This window comes from Prenolepis imparis, unplaced genomic scaffold (assembly GCF_030444845.1).
Source record: "Prenolepis imparis isolate NDT839.2.m4 unplaced genomic scaffold, iyPreImpa1.0 SCAF_10, whole genome shotgun sequence".
NCBI lineage: Eukaryota > Metazoa > Arthropoda > Insecta > Hymenoptera > Formicidae > Prenolepis > Prenolepis imparis.
In genome coordinates, this window is record NW_028141168.1 from 16506645 (window position 1) to 16521612 (window position 14968).

The 14968-nt window shown below is 33.1% G+C and overlaps 2 protein-coding genes across 7 annotated transcripts in view; one reads left to right on the forward strand and one right to left on the reverse strand.

The window, feature by feature from the left end:
* Positions 1-11297, forward strand: part of Ptp10d (Protein tyrosine phosphatase 10D) — a 35294-nt gene extending 23997 nt beyond the window's left edge. For 2 of the 6 annotated variants that reach the window (XM_083048542.1, XM_083048544.1), the window contains 10 exons: positions 330-739; positions 918-1295; positions 2710-2902; positions 3187-3201; positions 3354-3522; positions 3727-3979; positions 5197-5454; positions 5558-5942; positions 6481-6570; positions 7279-11297. In XM_083048542.1, coding sequence (XP_082904668.1) covers positions 330-739; positions 918-1295; positions 2710-2902; positions 3187-3201; positions 3354-3522; positions 3727-3979; positions 5197-5454; positions 5558-5942; positions 6481-6542 — 2123 coding nt within the window. In that variant the 3' untranslated portion in view covers positions 6543-6570; positions 7279-11297. The remainder of the gene's footprint in view (positions 1-329; positions 740-917; positions 1296-2709; positions 2903-3186; positions 3202-3353; positions 3523-3726; positions 3980-5196; positions 5455-5557; positions 5943-6480; positions 6571-7278) is intronic. The other 4 variants (XM_083048548.1, XM_083048546.1, XM_083048545.1 and 1 more) reach the window with 4 other exon arrangements.
* Positions 11298-11662: 365 nt separating this feature from the next.
* On the reverse strand, positions 11663-14429 carry LOC145942061 (uncharacterized). Its single transcript, XM_083048552.1, has 3 exons — positions 14375-14429; positions 12749-12951; positions 11663-11950 (listed from the first exon to the last, which is right to left on the reverse strand). Coding segments are annotated over exons 1-3 (459 nt in total). The 5' UTR covers positions 14376-14429; the 3' UTR covers positions 11663-11695.
* Positions 14430-14968: the final 539 nt, after the last annotated feature.

The following is a 14968-nucleotide window of genomic DNA, read 5'->3' on the forward strand; positions in this document are numbered from 1 at the left end:
ATTTATAGACAATCCACTTAAAATCGTGGCATCACACACATGATACATGACGTAATTATTATTTTACATACGCACAGTCGAGAGATCCCAGTGAAGAAATTAAATAAGAATAATAATATCTTTATATAATATTTAATTTCTTTTCTATATTGATAGTATTTCATATTAGTAAATATATTTATTTATTATTCCTATTATTTATGTTATTATATTGAGATTATTTATCCGCGCCAACAAAAAATTTCATTTTAATATTTACGTAAAATCCTTAAGACAATCTTGTTAAATTCTACTTATCTTTATTAGCTCGAAGATAAATATAATTTTAGATCCTGAACCGATCACTGCGATCCATGCGATCGACGTGAATGATACGAGGATCACGTTGACCTGGGACATCCCGCATGGAGAGTATGACACTTTTGAAGTACAGTACATAAACACAGAGGGAAACTACATCCAAAATATAACCTCGGTCAACATGATCACCATCTTTGATTTGAAGCCGCATAGAAATTATACGTTCACGCTTGTTGTACGTTCGGGCACAGAATCCTCCAACTTGAGAGTCTCGAATCCGCTCAGCGCCAGCTTCACCACCAGCGAATCGTATCCAGGAAAGGTGGAGAAGTTCCATCCTATCGACATTCAACCGAGCGACATCAGCTTCGTCTGGTCTCTACCCAGTCAGGAACAAAACGGGATCATTCGAAAATTTAGCATCACGTACGGTTTAGAAGTAAGATTTCCTTTTGCGAAAATATATTTGCAAGAAAAATTTATATTTTTATATGTATAATTATAAAAAAAAAAAAATACGCGAAAGAAGTATCAAGCGCTCTTTCGCCTTTTCGCGCGTTGAAGAATATAAATTCTGCGGCGCTTTAAACACAAATATTTTTTTGTGATCCCACTAGGGTTCGACCCACCCTCAGATGCAGGATTTCAGGCCGAATGAGTTTCGAGGCGTCATCAAGTCCCTCATACCTGGTAAGACGTACGTTTTCCGGATTCAAGCGGAGACGAAGATCGGCTTTGGTCCTGAGGCGATCTGGAAGCAGAAGATGCCGATTTTGGCGCCGCCGAAACCGTCCACCCAGGTGGTGCCGACCGAGGTCTGCAGAAGCAGCACGACGATACAAATTAGGTTCAGGAAGAATTACTTCAGCGAGCAAAACGGCGCGGTCACGTCGTACAGCATCATAGTTGCCGAAGACGATAGCAAGAATGCTTCTGGACTGGAGATGCCCAGTTGGAGGGACGTTCAGGCCTACAGCATTTGGCCACCGTATCAGGTAAATTTTATTGCTCATTAATTTATTATTTTTATTAGAGTGTTCAAACTATAATTCTAAAGAAAAAGAGTATACAGGCTTTTTAAAATATATTTGTTTCATAAATTTAGATATTCAGATATCGTATCAAGTTGCAAAATATCCCTCATTAATTGCACTGCAAATTATACGTTGCAAAATCGATGCAATGTATTGAGTTTAGTAATTGTTAAATAAATGTGCGTAGACTTTTCTTATATAACCAATAGTGTCTCAATCTCGAATTAGTGAGTGCAAAAGTTTAAAGGAATAAATAATCAAACGTTTAATATTGATGCAATATATTATACCACGCGACTCGCATTGACTTGCAAGATCATGGACGGTTGTAGTAAAATGTATGCGTTGTTGACGTAGATCCGCAATTACGCATAAACGCTCGCGGCCAGCATATTATGCACAGACCGAAGGATGCGGGATATCTAGTTGCGATCTGAAACTGCGAATGTGAAGATGTGGTTTTCCTCGTGACATTTTAGAAAATAAAATGATACAATTGTGTTTAATTATTTACATGCTTGTGCGATCGTACAGAGAAGAGCAGTGTGTGCATACGACTAATTTTTAATAAAGTTTTCAAAAAAATTGTGCATTTGAAATTTACAAGTCATAAAACGTATTTTAATTTTTAACGATTTCTATTATTATTAGATTTCATATTGTTAGATTTAATCGAAATTAATGTATAAAATCGTGAAACAGGCAAATATATAATCGCAAACTTGAAAATTTTACGAGACATTTTATTTTTATTAACGGATTAATTGTGTGTTTAATGGACGTTGTATTAATTGACTCTAATTTCATCTGACCGAATACTCTAGTATCATGAGTGTTATTATTAACATTTCAATAGAAAGAAACTGCGCAGTAAATTAAAAGCAGAGTTTATTGCGAAAAATGTGCGATACGGAAAATCATCGCATTTTATAGTTATAAACAAGTTTAATCAATTTGACGAGATGGATATTTTGAACAACTTAATTTCAAATACCAAGCAAATGTTTATGCAGGTTTTTATAATTATTTTATATATAAATACATTTTATATCTATTATAATAGTTTTTTATAATTATTATTATATAATAGTTGTAAAAAAATGGTCTTATGTATTTTAAATACATATATAGATTAAATGTACAATATATTATTATAAACATTCAATGATATAGAAACAAGATATACTATAAATTGAGAAAACAATTAATTTAGTTATACGATTAATTGAATTAGCATTTAAAGAACTTGAATTTATGTTATTTACTATTTTATTATTTGCATTATTATAAACGCTATTAGGTCAGAAAATACACGGTGCGCGTGTTTGATATTATCAAAAATAACTATATATTCATATAATATTACGATTTATAGGTGATGGAGCCGTATTATCCTTTCAAAAATGGATCTGTGGAGGACTTTACAATCGGCTCTGAAAATTGCGACAACAAAGTTGGATATTGCAACGGACCATTGAAATCAGGATCCACTTATCGGGTGAAGGTGCGCGCGTTTACAGCACCAGACAAATTTACAGACACCAGCTACAGCTTCCCCATCCAAACAGGTGAGAGCGATCGCGTGAAAAGTCTTAAAAGAAGTAAGAAAAAAAATCGCGTACATACCATTAACGTATCCGATGTCTCTCTCATTAGTCGAGCAATGAAAACTGAAAGTACTATACAAAGATATGTACCTATATGATAAAAGATGTTAAAAAAAAAATAATAATAATGGTAGCGCAACATCGAATACGATAGATGGTTTGTAAAGCTTTAGAGGCACACTGCGCATGTAGTGAAAGCCTCGCTAAATTCATGCCTCGTTATTTCGTGTACATGTCTGCCCAAGGATTGCTGCTGGCAGGTAAGATCTCAGGAATAAAAGTATTTTAATGCACGCCTCGCGAGATAAATGCGACAATTCTCTTTTTAGCGCGAAATCTATCTAACTCGCACTATCCTTGGCGATCGTTTGACTCATTGTGATACTCAAAATTCGCTGTGCGTGTCGAACAGATAAGGACAACACGGCCATCATAGTCGGTGTTACGGTCGCCATAGCGTTGCTGCTGTTTCTATTAGGCATTGGACTGTTTATGCGAAGGAGAAGAAGCCAGGGTCGCAAGACGACAGAAACTAGAGCAACCGACAACCTGTCATTGCCGGACAGCGTCATTGAGACTAGGTGCCAAGAAATTATAATATTATATTCTATTTTAATTCTTGCATACCGAGAAATTTTTCTTTTATCTTTCTTTAATTATATTAATTTTAAAGACAAATAATTTGTGCTGAGAGACAATTTTATAGCTTAATTTTCCCTTTAATTAAAAAAATTTGTAATATTACTCGTAAAACAATTTAATAGTTACCGCTGTATCTATTGCAGCCGGCCTATTAAAGTCGAAGATTTTGCCGAGCATTATCGTACAATGTCGGCGGATTCCGACTTCCGGTTCTCAGAAGAGTTTGAAGAACTGAAGCACGTCGGAAGAGACCAACCCTGCACAGCGGCTGATTTGCCCTGTAATAGGCCAAAAAATCGCTTTACGAATATTCTTCCGTACGATCACAGTAGATTCAAGCTTCAGCCTGTCGATGATGAAGAGGGTTCCGACTACATCAACGCTAATTATGTTCCAGTACGTAAAAATATTTAAAATAATTCAAAATGATTTAAATTCGATATTGTGTGAAAAATATCAATTAATCTTTGGGTAATCTTTGGGTTCATTTTGTAGGCCTTGAAAAGACCTTTAAAACGGGCCCAGGCCAGTTGCTCTACGACTTATAGTTTGATTAATTTTAGCGAAAAACTTTCAAAATTGAAATTCAAAAATTAAGAAAACTATAAATCCTAAAACATTTACTTTGATGATTTCTGTCAATAATTATTATAATCGAAGATATGGTATTATAACATATCATGTACAACATATAACTATTTGCATATTTTTAACATATTGTTATTTTAAAATTTAATTAGCTAATTTTTGTTTTATTAATATTTTTTGACAGAAATCAGCTGATTAGAGCGTTAAAATTTGCTAATTATTTTTTAATATAACTAGAAAAACACAAGCGCCATTATTATTCGATTTTATATAAAAAAGAATGATATTTTTATATAAAGTTTGTTTAAACTTGATTAATATTTTTTGACAAAAATATTAATAAAGCGTTAATTTGCTAATTAAATAAAATAATAATAGGTTGTAAAAATTAAAGTAGCAATATATTGTAAATAATATGTTACAATACCTTATCTGCGATTAATATTTTTTGACAGAATCTTAGCTGATAACTGTCAAAAATATTAATCGAGTTTAAGGAATTATACTGATCTAGTGTTATAAATATGTAAATAATATGTTATAATATCTTATTCTCGATTATATATAATATTTTTTGACAGGAATCAGCTGATAACTGTCAAAAATATTAATACTAATAAATAATTAAAGTACTATAACATATTATGTGAAACATATTAATTTCAATTTGTATAACATATTATTTTCATATGTAATTAGCAAATTAACGCTTTATTCAGCTGATTTCTAAAGCGTTAATTTGGTAATTAAATTTCAAAGTATTAATAATATGTTATAAAAATTAAAATAATATATATTTTAAAGAATATATATGTTATAATATTTTGAACTTGATTAATATTTTTGACAGTTATTAACTGATTTCTGTCAAAAAATATTAATCGAGTTTAAACAAAGTTTATATTATTTTTTTTTGAAAATATCGTTCTTTTTAACATAAAATCGAAGAATGGCGCGCGCGCTTGTGTTGTCCTATTATTATAAATATTAATTTTTTCTGAAAATTTTTTTGTTCGACATAACAGGGTCATAATTCGCCAAGAGAGTTTATTGTGACTCAAGGACCGTTGCACTCGACTCGCGATGATTTCTGGCGAATGGTGTGGGAGAGCAATAGTAGAGCTATTGTTATGCTGACGAGATGCATCGAGAAGGGCAGAGAAAAATGCGATCATTACTGGCCGGTGGACACTTTGCCGGTATATTATGGAGACATTTGTGTGACGATATTAAACGAGACTCATTATCCGGATTGGAGCATCACGGAGTTTATGTTATGCAGAGTGAGTAACTGTATTCTGTTACGTTTATTACGAATGTATATTGAAACGTTGTTTAGTGTTTGCCGGTCATTTTTGAATAAAATTTCGAAACATCTTGTCGCAGGGTGATGTAAAGAGAGTGATACAGCACTTTCACTTTACCACCTGGCCGGATTTCGGCGTTCCAAGTCCACCTCAGACTTTGGCGAGGTTCGTGCGAGCTTTCAGGGAACGTGTCAGGCCCGATCAGAGGCCCATAGTCGTTCATTGCAGTGCCGGCGTAGGCCGTAGTGGCACCTTTATCACCCTCGACAGAATATTGCAACAGATTCTCGTATCCAAGTACGTTGACATTTTCGGAATCGTCTGGGCGATGAGGAAGGAGCGAGTTTGGATGGTCCAGACGGAGCAGCAGTACATCTGCATTCATCAGTGTCTTCTAGCTGTTCTCGAGGGGCAGGATACTACTGGACCGCCACGAGAGATTCATGACAATCAGGGATTCGAAGGTACATTCCGAAATTTCTATCGAAATATTCTGAATTACGATTGAGAGGCAGATTGCGAGAACAAATTAGGTGATCAATGACCAAGTGCGACTTAGAGAATGCATCATGATAGGTAACTGAAATATCGAAGAGAGTTTCTGAAGCTGAAGAGTTGAGCTGAAGAGAGTAGTGCATGTATTGAAAAAAATTTAAATGGAATATTTGTAATTTGTTACCCGTTTTCTCTCTTATACAAAAAGTCCTTTCTTGCACATGGAAACAGATTAAATATTTCACAGAGAATGCTAAAATTAAAAAATAGATAATAAAAAGATAAAACATTTTATAAAAAAGAAGAATAAAATAATTGGTTATTTTTATAATAGAAGGAGATAATATGGTGTGGGCGGTGATGGTGGTTATAAGCACACGTATCTTGAGAAAACTATATATAGTTGTTTTCCTTTTTGTAAAACAATTTCACTTCCTTCGCCTAATAACTCTCACAACCCCCCCCCCCCTCTTTCTGCAATCTTTTGCGACCTTTGTTGATATTCAGGCAAAAATCGAAGCTCGGTCGAAAACACTAAGAGTCCTGCCGAGGATGAGAAGGAGAGGTGACCTTCGAACAGCGACTCCTGCGTTGATGGTAATTTCGATCGTTGCTTTTCTTCTTCCCTGCATGAATCTATATATGTTACAAAAGTTATATGCAAAATTTGTATATTTCAATGGTGTTGCATTGCCTGTGAAAGCACGAATGAGAAAGAGAGAGAAATAGACGAATAAAAAATATTGTTAAACATTAATATAATGCTTCATTAACAGTGAAAAAACAGAGAATGCTTGCCTGTATTTTACACCTAATTATAATTTTTTGCATACAAGCTTTAGCGATATAATTGCAGCAACCAAGATTACTGATCGACTACCAAAAGGATTGATTTAGAACGAATTTTTTTTCTAATATCCTCTTATTAATACACACATATCAAGTGTTTAATCGCAAAATTTTTAGTCACAAATTGAAATTTATATTATATTATTTATACGCAGATTATGCCTTTACACGTTCTGTTATTTTTATATTCTCATTAAGATTAAGATTAATTATTGTGTTAACAATAAAATATTTCGAATGCTTTTTCGAGGATTTAGATATGTCTAAAATAAGAACAAAATATATTTTTATTTTCAATTTGTTTCATAAACATACAGCTTCGACAACGATGTCAATTTATTTGCAATTACAAAAATTATTACGTAGCTTGCATCGAGCATGTTTGCTATGTGTAAAACGAGCAGCATTGATCGCAATTATTATAAACTCTTTCTAATTTAATTTATTGTTTTGCAGATGACGAAGGGATAGCCGAGTCAGGGATGTGATGGTTCGATTACTGGTTAGAAATAATAATTAATGCCGACAAGAACAGAAGATCTCGTTTTCGAAAGACGCTTGAATCTTCAGGATTCTTCAAGTTGATATTCAGAAAGGAAAAACCCATAGAGAAATGAATTTAAATTCGATTGAAAAAACAAAGGTAAATAGCGTGAGAATAATTATTCGATCGGATTAATTAGTTGTCGTATACGAAACGATAAATTTCTCGGAAGAATACCGAATAGCGTTTTGAGCAACAAGTGTGTGAGTGCATACACTTGTTTTTATTCTTCTACCGTCTACATATCGAAGGGAAGCGTGTTCAATTCCGTGATACGCGTAGAATAGTTTCACGATTAAGATAATTATGTCGCAAAAAAAAAAGAAGGGATGCCAGTAGGACAATAACAAATGGGAAACAGAGTGTCAAAATGAATGCTGCCAAGAAGTGGGATTACGAATCAAATTGCGTGCGCGATGTTTCGCGCAACGACCGGAGATTACGTCTTTATTAATAATACACATATACCTAAAAACTCATGTATACATATCTACAGATATATACATATATATATATATTAAGTAGCAAGAAGCCGAGATAAGACGCGCGATGTTGATAGACGTTGTTGTAGACCGTAAAACGAGTGCAAGGATGCATTATTCCACTGGTTGTGTCAGGATAGGGGGCAATGAGTTCTAGCGAACGTTCCTTCGTTAGATTGCAAATGCACATGTACATATATAAGACGAGACAGAGAGCATTTTAGTATTCGATCCGTGTAAAACTAGCGTCTTGGTTCTTCTATCTCGATGCACGCGCAAACATTTTTCTGAGATTACCACCAACAGTAACACTTTGTTCAATATTCTACAGATAGATGGAAATGGCTTATTTTACGTTGTCGTGTTTATCTTCTACGGAATTAAATATAGTCCTATCTGGAGGTGAAATCGCGATTAAAAGCGATTTCGTTGACAAAAGCGAGGCGCAAATAACGAGGCGTTCGACGACATCACGCTGGTTGAGCTATTTGTTCGGAGTGTCCGTCCAAGAGCTATACTAGACGATGATTTAATAAGTAATAACGTTAATGTTAAATCAAATTAAATCTAGAAAGAAAAAAGAAATCTCAAGGACGAGCGGGTGTGATTGTGCGGAGCTTTTGATCGATCCTTCTTTCTGAGATGGGCGAAACAATATCAGTGGGAACAAAAAACTCGCATTTTCGTAGAAGTCATATCATTTCTGGAAGGAATCACGGTACGTGTGTGTGTGTGTGTGTGTGTGTGTGTGTGTGTGATGTAATATGTGCGCGCGTGTATGAAATTGATCGATAATAATATCGATTGAAGCGATGCATCTGTCCCCTTCCATCATTGCGAATCGCAATCGCTGTTGGGTATAATAGAATATCCGAGAAAAAACAACTACAGTAAACATATAGTTAATCGTTTGAGGAATAAAATTCTCAGAAAGATAGATCTTAATTTTAAAGTTAACGACCAATTATTTTTTAATGGTGACCGTTCGCAGGACAAATCGAAGAGTCGCATCATCATTTCCGATATAATTAAACGTCGTTTTTGCGGCTATATACATAAATAATTAAATGTACTTAATTTTGTACTCTCGACCAAAACGTGATTACATGTCGTAGGTAAACTTCTTTTCGTGATCAGGGTTGTTGAATTTTCTTCGTTACATTTTTCAAAGAATTAGAAAAAAATTCATATTTATCGATGTCGTATTTTTGGATGAGCATTTTTATATCGGTCACATCATGAACCGTAAATTTATAAAAACGATTGCAGAGGTTATTGAAAATTAAATTTTACAGTAAACACTTTCTCTAGAATTTATATTAATCCGTTAAGGAACGAATAATCTGATATATAATTAATAAAATTAAATAGATTGGGACGATTACAACATGAGACGAAGCTACAAATCTCAGATAAATTTTGTTTGTGTGTACATATAAATAAATGAAGAGCTTTTACCATATCCTTAAATTATTCAAGGCGGATTAATAAAAATTCTATTTAATTTTTATCGAAATTTCCTATAAGGTAAAATCTTATATAATTATATTATACATACACAAGAGTATGAACGTACATCGACAGTAATTCTAGTACTGTTGACATGTTGCTACAGCATACTATCAATGTCAATTTATATTCACGGAAGAATGTATTAGAGAAAGCCAGAGAAAGAGAGAAAGAGTGAATTTTTTAAATAATTTTAATCTTCTCTCTAACTAAACAATTCTTGTCGCGTATAATAGTGCTTTGAAACTTTAGCTTAAATAATATTGTTGAAATAATTCGACGATCGATGATCCTTTTTAATACTCAGACAGGAATTTTCTAGGTAACAAATTTTTCTATCGTATTTTTATGCTTCGGCAATATGAGAGATGTTTAAAGTATTCGTTTTATCGAATATAAATTTATTTTTACTAATCTACACGTTGCAGCTCTTCGTTTTTATTTCACGTTTATTTTAAGGCCGAAACCTATTTTGGACTATGAGGTTGTGTGTATTTTATCTAATCGTAACAAAACACGTTATCGAATATGTAAAATGTCGTGAACAATTCAATGTATATTTCTTCTACGTTAATATAGCGAGATGTCTGGTTAAATGAAATGACACTATATTTATAATTGATTTCTCGTATTAATAGCTGAGCTCAAATATTTTTTATTTTGTTATTGTTATCGATAATTTTTTTTCACTTAAACTATATATAATTATCTAACTAATATTGTGAAAAATTTCCTTTTTAATTTTAAGTAGATTTTAAGATCATTATTTAATATATAATATTAATAATGTTGAAGACACTGTCTTTCGTTTAATTAACAGAACTAAAATTCACCGCCGTGTAATGTACGTGAACATTATATAGTTGCATAGTTTAAGGATGCATTTATGTATTTCGTTTTTCAAAAATGAAGACAGATTGCTAATTGTATAAACGAGAAATAATCTCGCATTTAGATTATCTGTGCGCGTGTAAGAACTTTCAAAGAATTTAGCAATTTTGTGCAATCATTGTTCTTTCATAGTTGAAATTCATGTGTGGTTAAGATTCTGCGTTAGGTTTTAATTTAGGGACGAAATCGCGTTGAAAAAAGACGTGCGTGGAAAATGATGGTCAAATTTACGAATATATATAGCTTAGCGCTTGGACTATTTTCCATTACTTTATTCTGTGATAAATCATGATCGTCGATCAAGGACGAGGAACGAAAGACCCTCCTTTTCCCCCCAGGCAGAGATGCGGTAGGTCTTCCAAAAACGAATTAAAATAGCGAAATCGTTTATTATTTTTTATCGCTACCGCCCGCGTATCAGTACGTGCCAATTGTTGCCGTTGAATCAATCGTTGACATTGAAGTCCAAAAATTGCGGGAACGAGGTTTTTAAATGTATTTTGCGTGTCGAAGCGTGTGCGTATCCTGCAGGGCAATATTGTACATACATAGCTTTATGTTGTAAGATCTTATTCACCGACCCTCATATCCTCGGGAGCAATTCTCTGTGAGAAAACGAATATCGAACACGTGCTTTTGCTCTTGTTTGAAAAAAAAATAAGAGTAAAATTGCCGCGAAGATTTTCGCCAAGATTTTTTCACAAAGAATCGATCTTTACTCCCGTGTGTAGAGAGGTTTTTAACCTCCTTTGTAAATATATATATTTTTTTTGTATCGGTTGCCAGAGGAGAGAGGACAGTCCGATGCATATAAGATGGCGAAAAATTAAGAATCTCATGTCCCTTCGTAACGATAAGATTCGCAAACCCGTTCAATTATTTCTGTCACGTAATATCATGTAATACATATTAAATATATGTATATCTGAAGAATTTGTACAATGTGCAAAGCACGAACGGAAGACATGGGTTGTTCCGCAATATCGCATTATACAAATATACGAGAGAAAAGGGACACGCTTGCATAATAAACGTGGCTCTATCAATAATCTTTGTCATTTTATTTTCTGTATCCTCCATCATACTAATGATCGATACATTGTGCGAATATAGATAAAAAGATAAATAAAAAAAACCAGAAAAATTATTTAAGGGAAGAGTTTTATTAGATAAAGTTATTCAATTCTCCGATTTCAAAATGTCACATAGATTCATCATTACACGTATATGTTTTACATAAAATTATTTATAATATCAAAAGACGATGTATGTGTGTAACGATATTATAAATATTTCCGGCAAAGTAAGATAAAAAAAAGAGATTTCAACGCTTCGAAGAAAATTATTTATCGTCCGCACTCTGGAAAAATCGCCGATTTAAGCGATGTATCTGCAAAAAGATAGCCGCATGCTAATAAAGGATCGCTCGACAAGTTTCTTTGAATCTTTACTTTCCTCTCAGTTGGTTGAGCATTCTGGAGAATATTCCACGCCCGGTATCCTCCGCGGGTTTATCGGTAACTCCATTTTCCTCATTATGAGGATGCCTACGTAATATACGACTCAGCGATCCTGTTCGGGGACGGGCAAAAAGTTTTCTGGGCGAGCCGTCTTTGTCGACGAGCTTAAGCATCCTTCCCAAAGAGTTTGTTTTTTCTTTTATCGATGCTCTCCCGTCGTAATTATCGACGTTTGTCACATTCTGAGAATGGAAGAGCCGAAGATGTTATAAATCGCGAAATCTTTTTCCGCTTATTTATTTAAGTTTATTTTGCGAAAAATTAGCTAATAATATATATTAAAATATAATTTTTGCTCAAAACAAATAATTTCTATTAAATAACGCTATTTTACAATCGCAATGTTTATGTTTAATTGTTATATCGACTTGCGCTTAACTGATCATAATTGAGCATTTATTGTGCACTGATAAAGTAATCAAATTTGGAGATATAAATATTGGGTTATTTCATTAGTCTTTTTGTGATGCAACATATTTATAACGCATCCCAACATTGCACTTTATCTTGTTAATTCAATGTATATTTGATCTACAAAGTTATATTTTTAGAGTCATCGCGAACAGAGCAGAACATATATATTATTTAATTTAAACTTCATTAATTTTTCTTGACGCGAGGTATAAATTGTTTGATGAAACGATGGAAACAAATTAAAAATAAAAGAGAGAAAATTATATTTTAACGATTAAATTTATTTATATATAAAGTTGATAAAATATGTATAGGAACGAACTGATAGAAAAAAAATATAAAAATATAAAAAATATATTACATTAGTATAAATATAAAAATGTATGATTTCAAGAGTTAAATAAGATCCGTTCAAGGTTGAATGCGGTACAATTTGTTCTCACTATGCTCTGAGACACTCTCAGGATTCAAACTTGCTTCATATATCATAAGATATTACCGAAGCTCGGGCGCCCCCAGAAGCCCCTTACATTTTGTGAAACATGACGCCCTGATAATCCAATTACGGTATCCAAGCCCAAAGATCTTCCCACGGCAGGCGTACGCGTCTTAAATATCTTTCCCATTCTATCCAACGTAATGCTCTTCAATCTCTTGACGTCCTGCCTGACAGCTTCGGTCCTTGATATCGTACGAGGTAATTTCGATGAGCCCCTTGATTGCTCAATCGATGATGCAATCTGTCGTGTGCTAGCAGACTCTGTTGTCACTTAATAATTTAATTTTATATTAATATTAATATTTATATTATTTTTATATTATTTTTATATTATATTTTATAATTATATTTTATTCATAATTTTCAATAATAGACGTTTTAGAGTTGAAAATATTTCGCATATTTATTATATATATGTATATGACCACACACTTGTCATATCGATATAACATTGATGTGTGGATTCTATAAAAAAATTCTTAATTATACAACATATTGCATATCTTCATTAGCTGTCATTATTACATAACTGACAATGTACTATCAATACTTCGATAATTTCTTACATTGAATACTCAAAGTCAAACATGCAATATGGGCAATTACACTTTGTGGCAATTGCCTTTGCAAATAAACCACTCTCTTCCCATATGTATTGCGATTTGGCGTCAATCGATAACTAGTCCGCCAATCGCACTTGCAGCAATAAATATGGGGTGAGTCTTGGGGTAATTGAAATGTATTTCGTGCGAGCGAATATACACACGATAAACGTAACAGATTCGACGGCAAATTTCTTGAGAGAAAAAATTAAACGAAAATATAATCTCATTCGTTAGCGTGATTATAAACTCTAAATGAGGAAAATCACGTAGCTTGTACGATCGGACGAACGCGTTATTTTTTATAGAGCCGCAGATGGCGCAATGAAATAAATCACGAGATAATTCCTTTAAAGGTTTCATATAGAGTACGAAATGCGGAAATTCTAGATGCAATCTCATTTTTCTAGCTAACATTTTCTGCTATTTTTTGCCTCTCTCTCTCTCTATCTCCTTTGCGGTATTTTTTCTTAATTTTGTTTATTATGTTTCGCATCCTTACAAATAGCAGCAGAAAGATATAAAAATATAAACATATGTAAAGAATATATACATATATATATATATATATATATATATATATATATATATAAAATTCTATACATATGTATAAGTTTCGCGTACGTGAAGAGCACATTAAAGATACTATTAAAGTTTCATTTCCATTTCGAGATGAACGTAGTCGATATTCGGAGTCGATAAAAATAAAGAAATGGATGGATAGATTCGAATGTGTCAGCAATAATTTTATGATGGATTATGCCAGGAAACGAAATTGAAAACACACATTAAGATTGATCGATAGCTACGCAAAAAAAGGATATCTGGTTCAAAATTTTTCGACACAATCTATAATTATTTTCATTTATCTGTATAGCATCGAAATTAACAAGAAATAATTAATCATTTGAATGTTATACAATTGTACAAATAATATAAATTATTTACTTGTTTTTTCGATCTTGTGAACAAATATTAATTAGCGTAAACAAGCTAGAGAAAGCGTACATTTAAAGGTCACTTGAGCGCTGAAGACGATCTGAAATTAAGTGTGACGAATACACAGCGCGAAAGCAAATTAATTGACTTACTCAGTGAGTCAGGTACCCGAGATTTATTGGGATCGAGTTCATTAATTATTTCCGGCTTCACTACTAGCGTTCTGTCATTTTCTTCTCGACGAGCATCATTAACGGTAATCTAATACAGATACGTCATTGCAATTTCATTTCACTCCCGAATTTTGATACATTTAATTGACGATTGTCAAAGGATTGGTAAAGCAATTTGACTTGAACAAAAATTTGCCAATGTGTTCCAATAAAATTCGAGTAGCACAACTAACCTGATTCTGTGATTGATCTCTGCTGAAAGTTTTTACATCCAACTCATTCATCTGCATCACGTATTCGGTTAACAATTTTCGGTTGACAGTGATCCTCGATTTCTGTATAAATTTCGAATAAAAATGCTATATAAATTCGTACAATAGCCTTTTTTAGATAATGTCAAACGTGACACGCACAAACTATGTAATCGCGGAAAATAATGATTAATGATCATCTCGATTTGATGCAAAGATACAATTCTCGCGCTCTCTCGTAACGTCTTATTCTCGATGAAAAAATGCTCCATCGAGGAGCTTACGCGAATATTTCAATAAAAATATATTTTTGCAAACTCTT

What these genes read in the sequence shown, in the direction of transcription:
- LOC145942061 (XM_083048552.1), bottom strand. An exon ending in GATCTTTGGGCTTGGATACC is followed by an intron (nt 11,951 to 12,748) that starts GTAATTGGATTA and finishes TTCCATTCTCAG; the next exon opens with AATGTGACAAACGTCGATAA.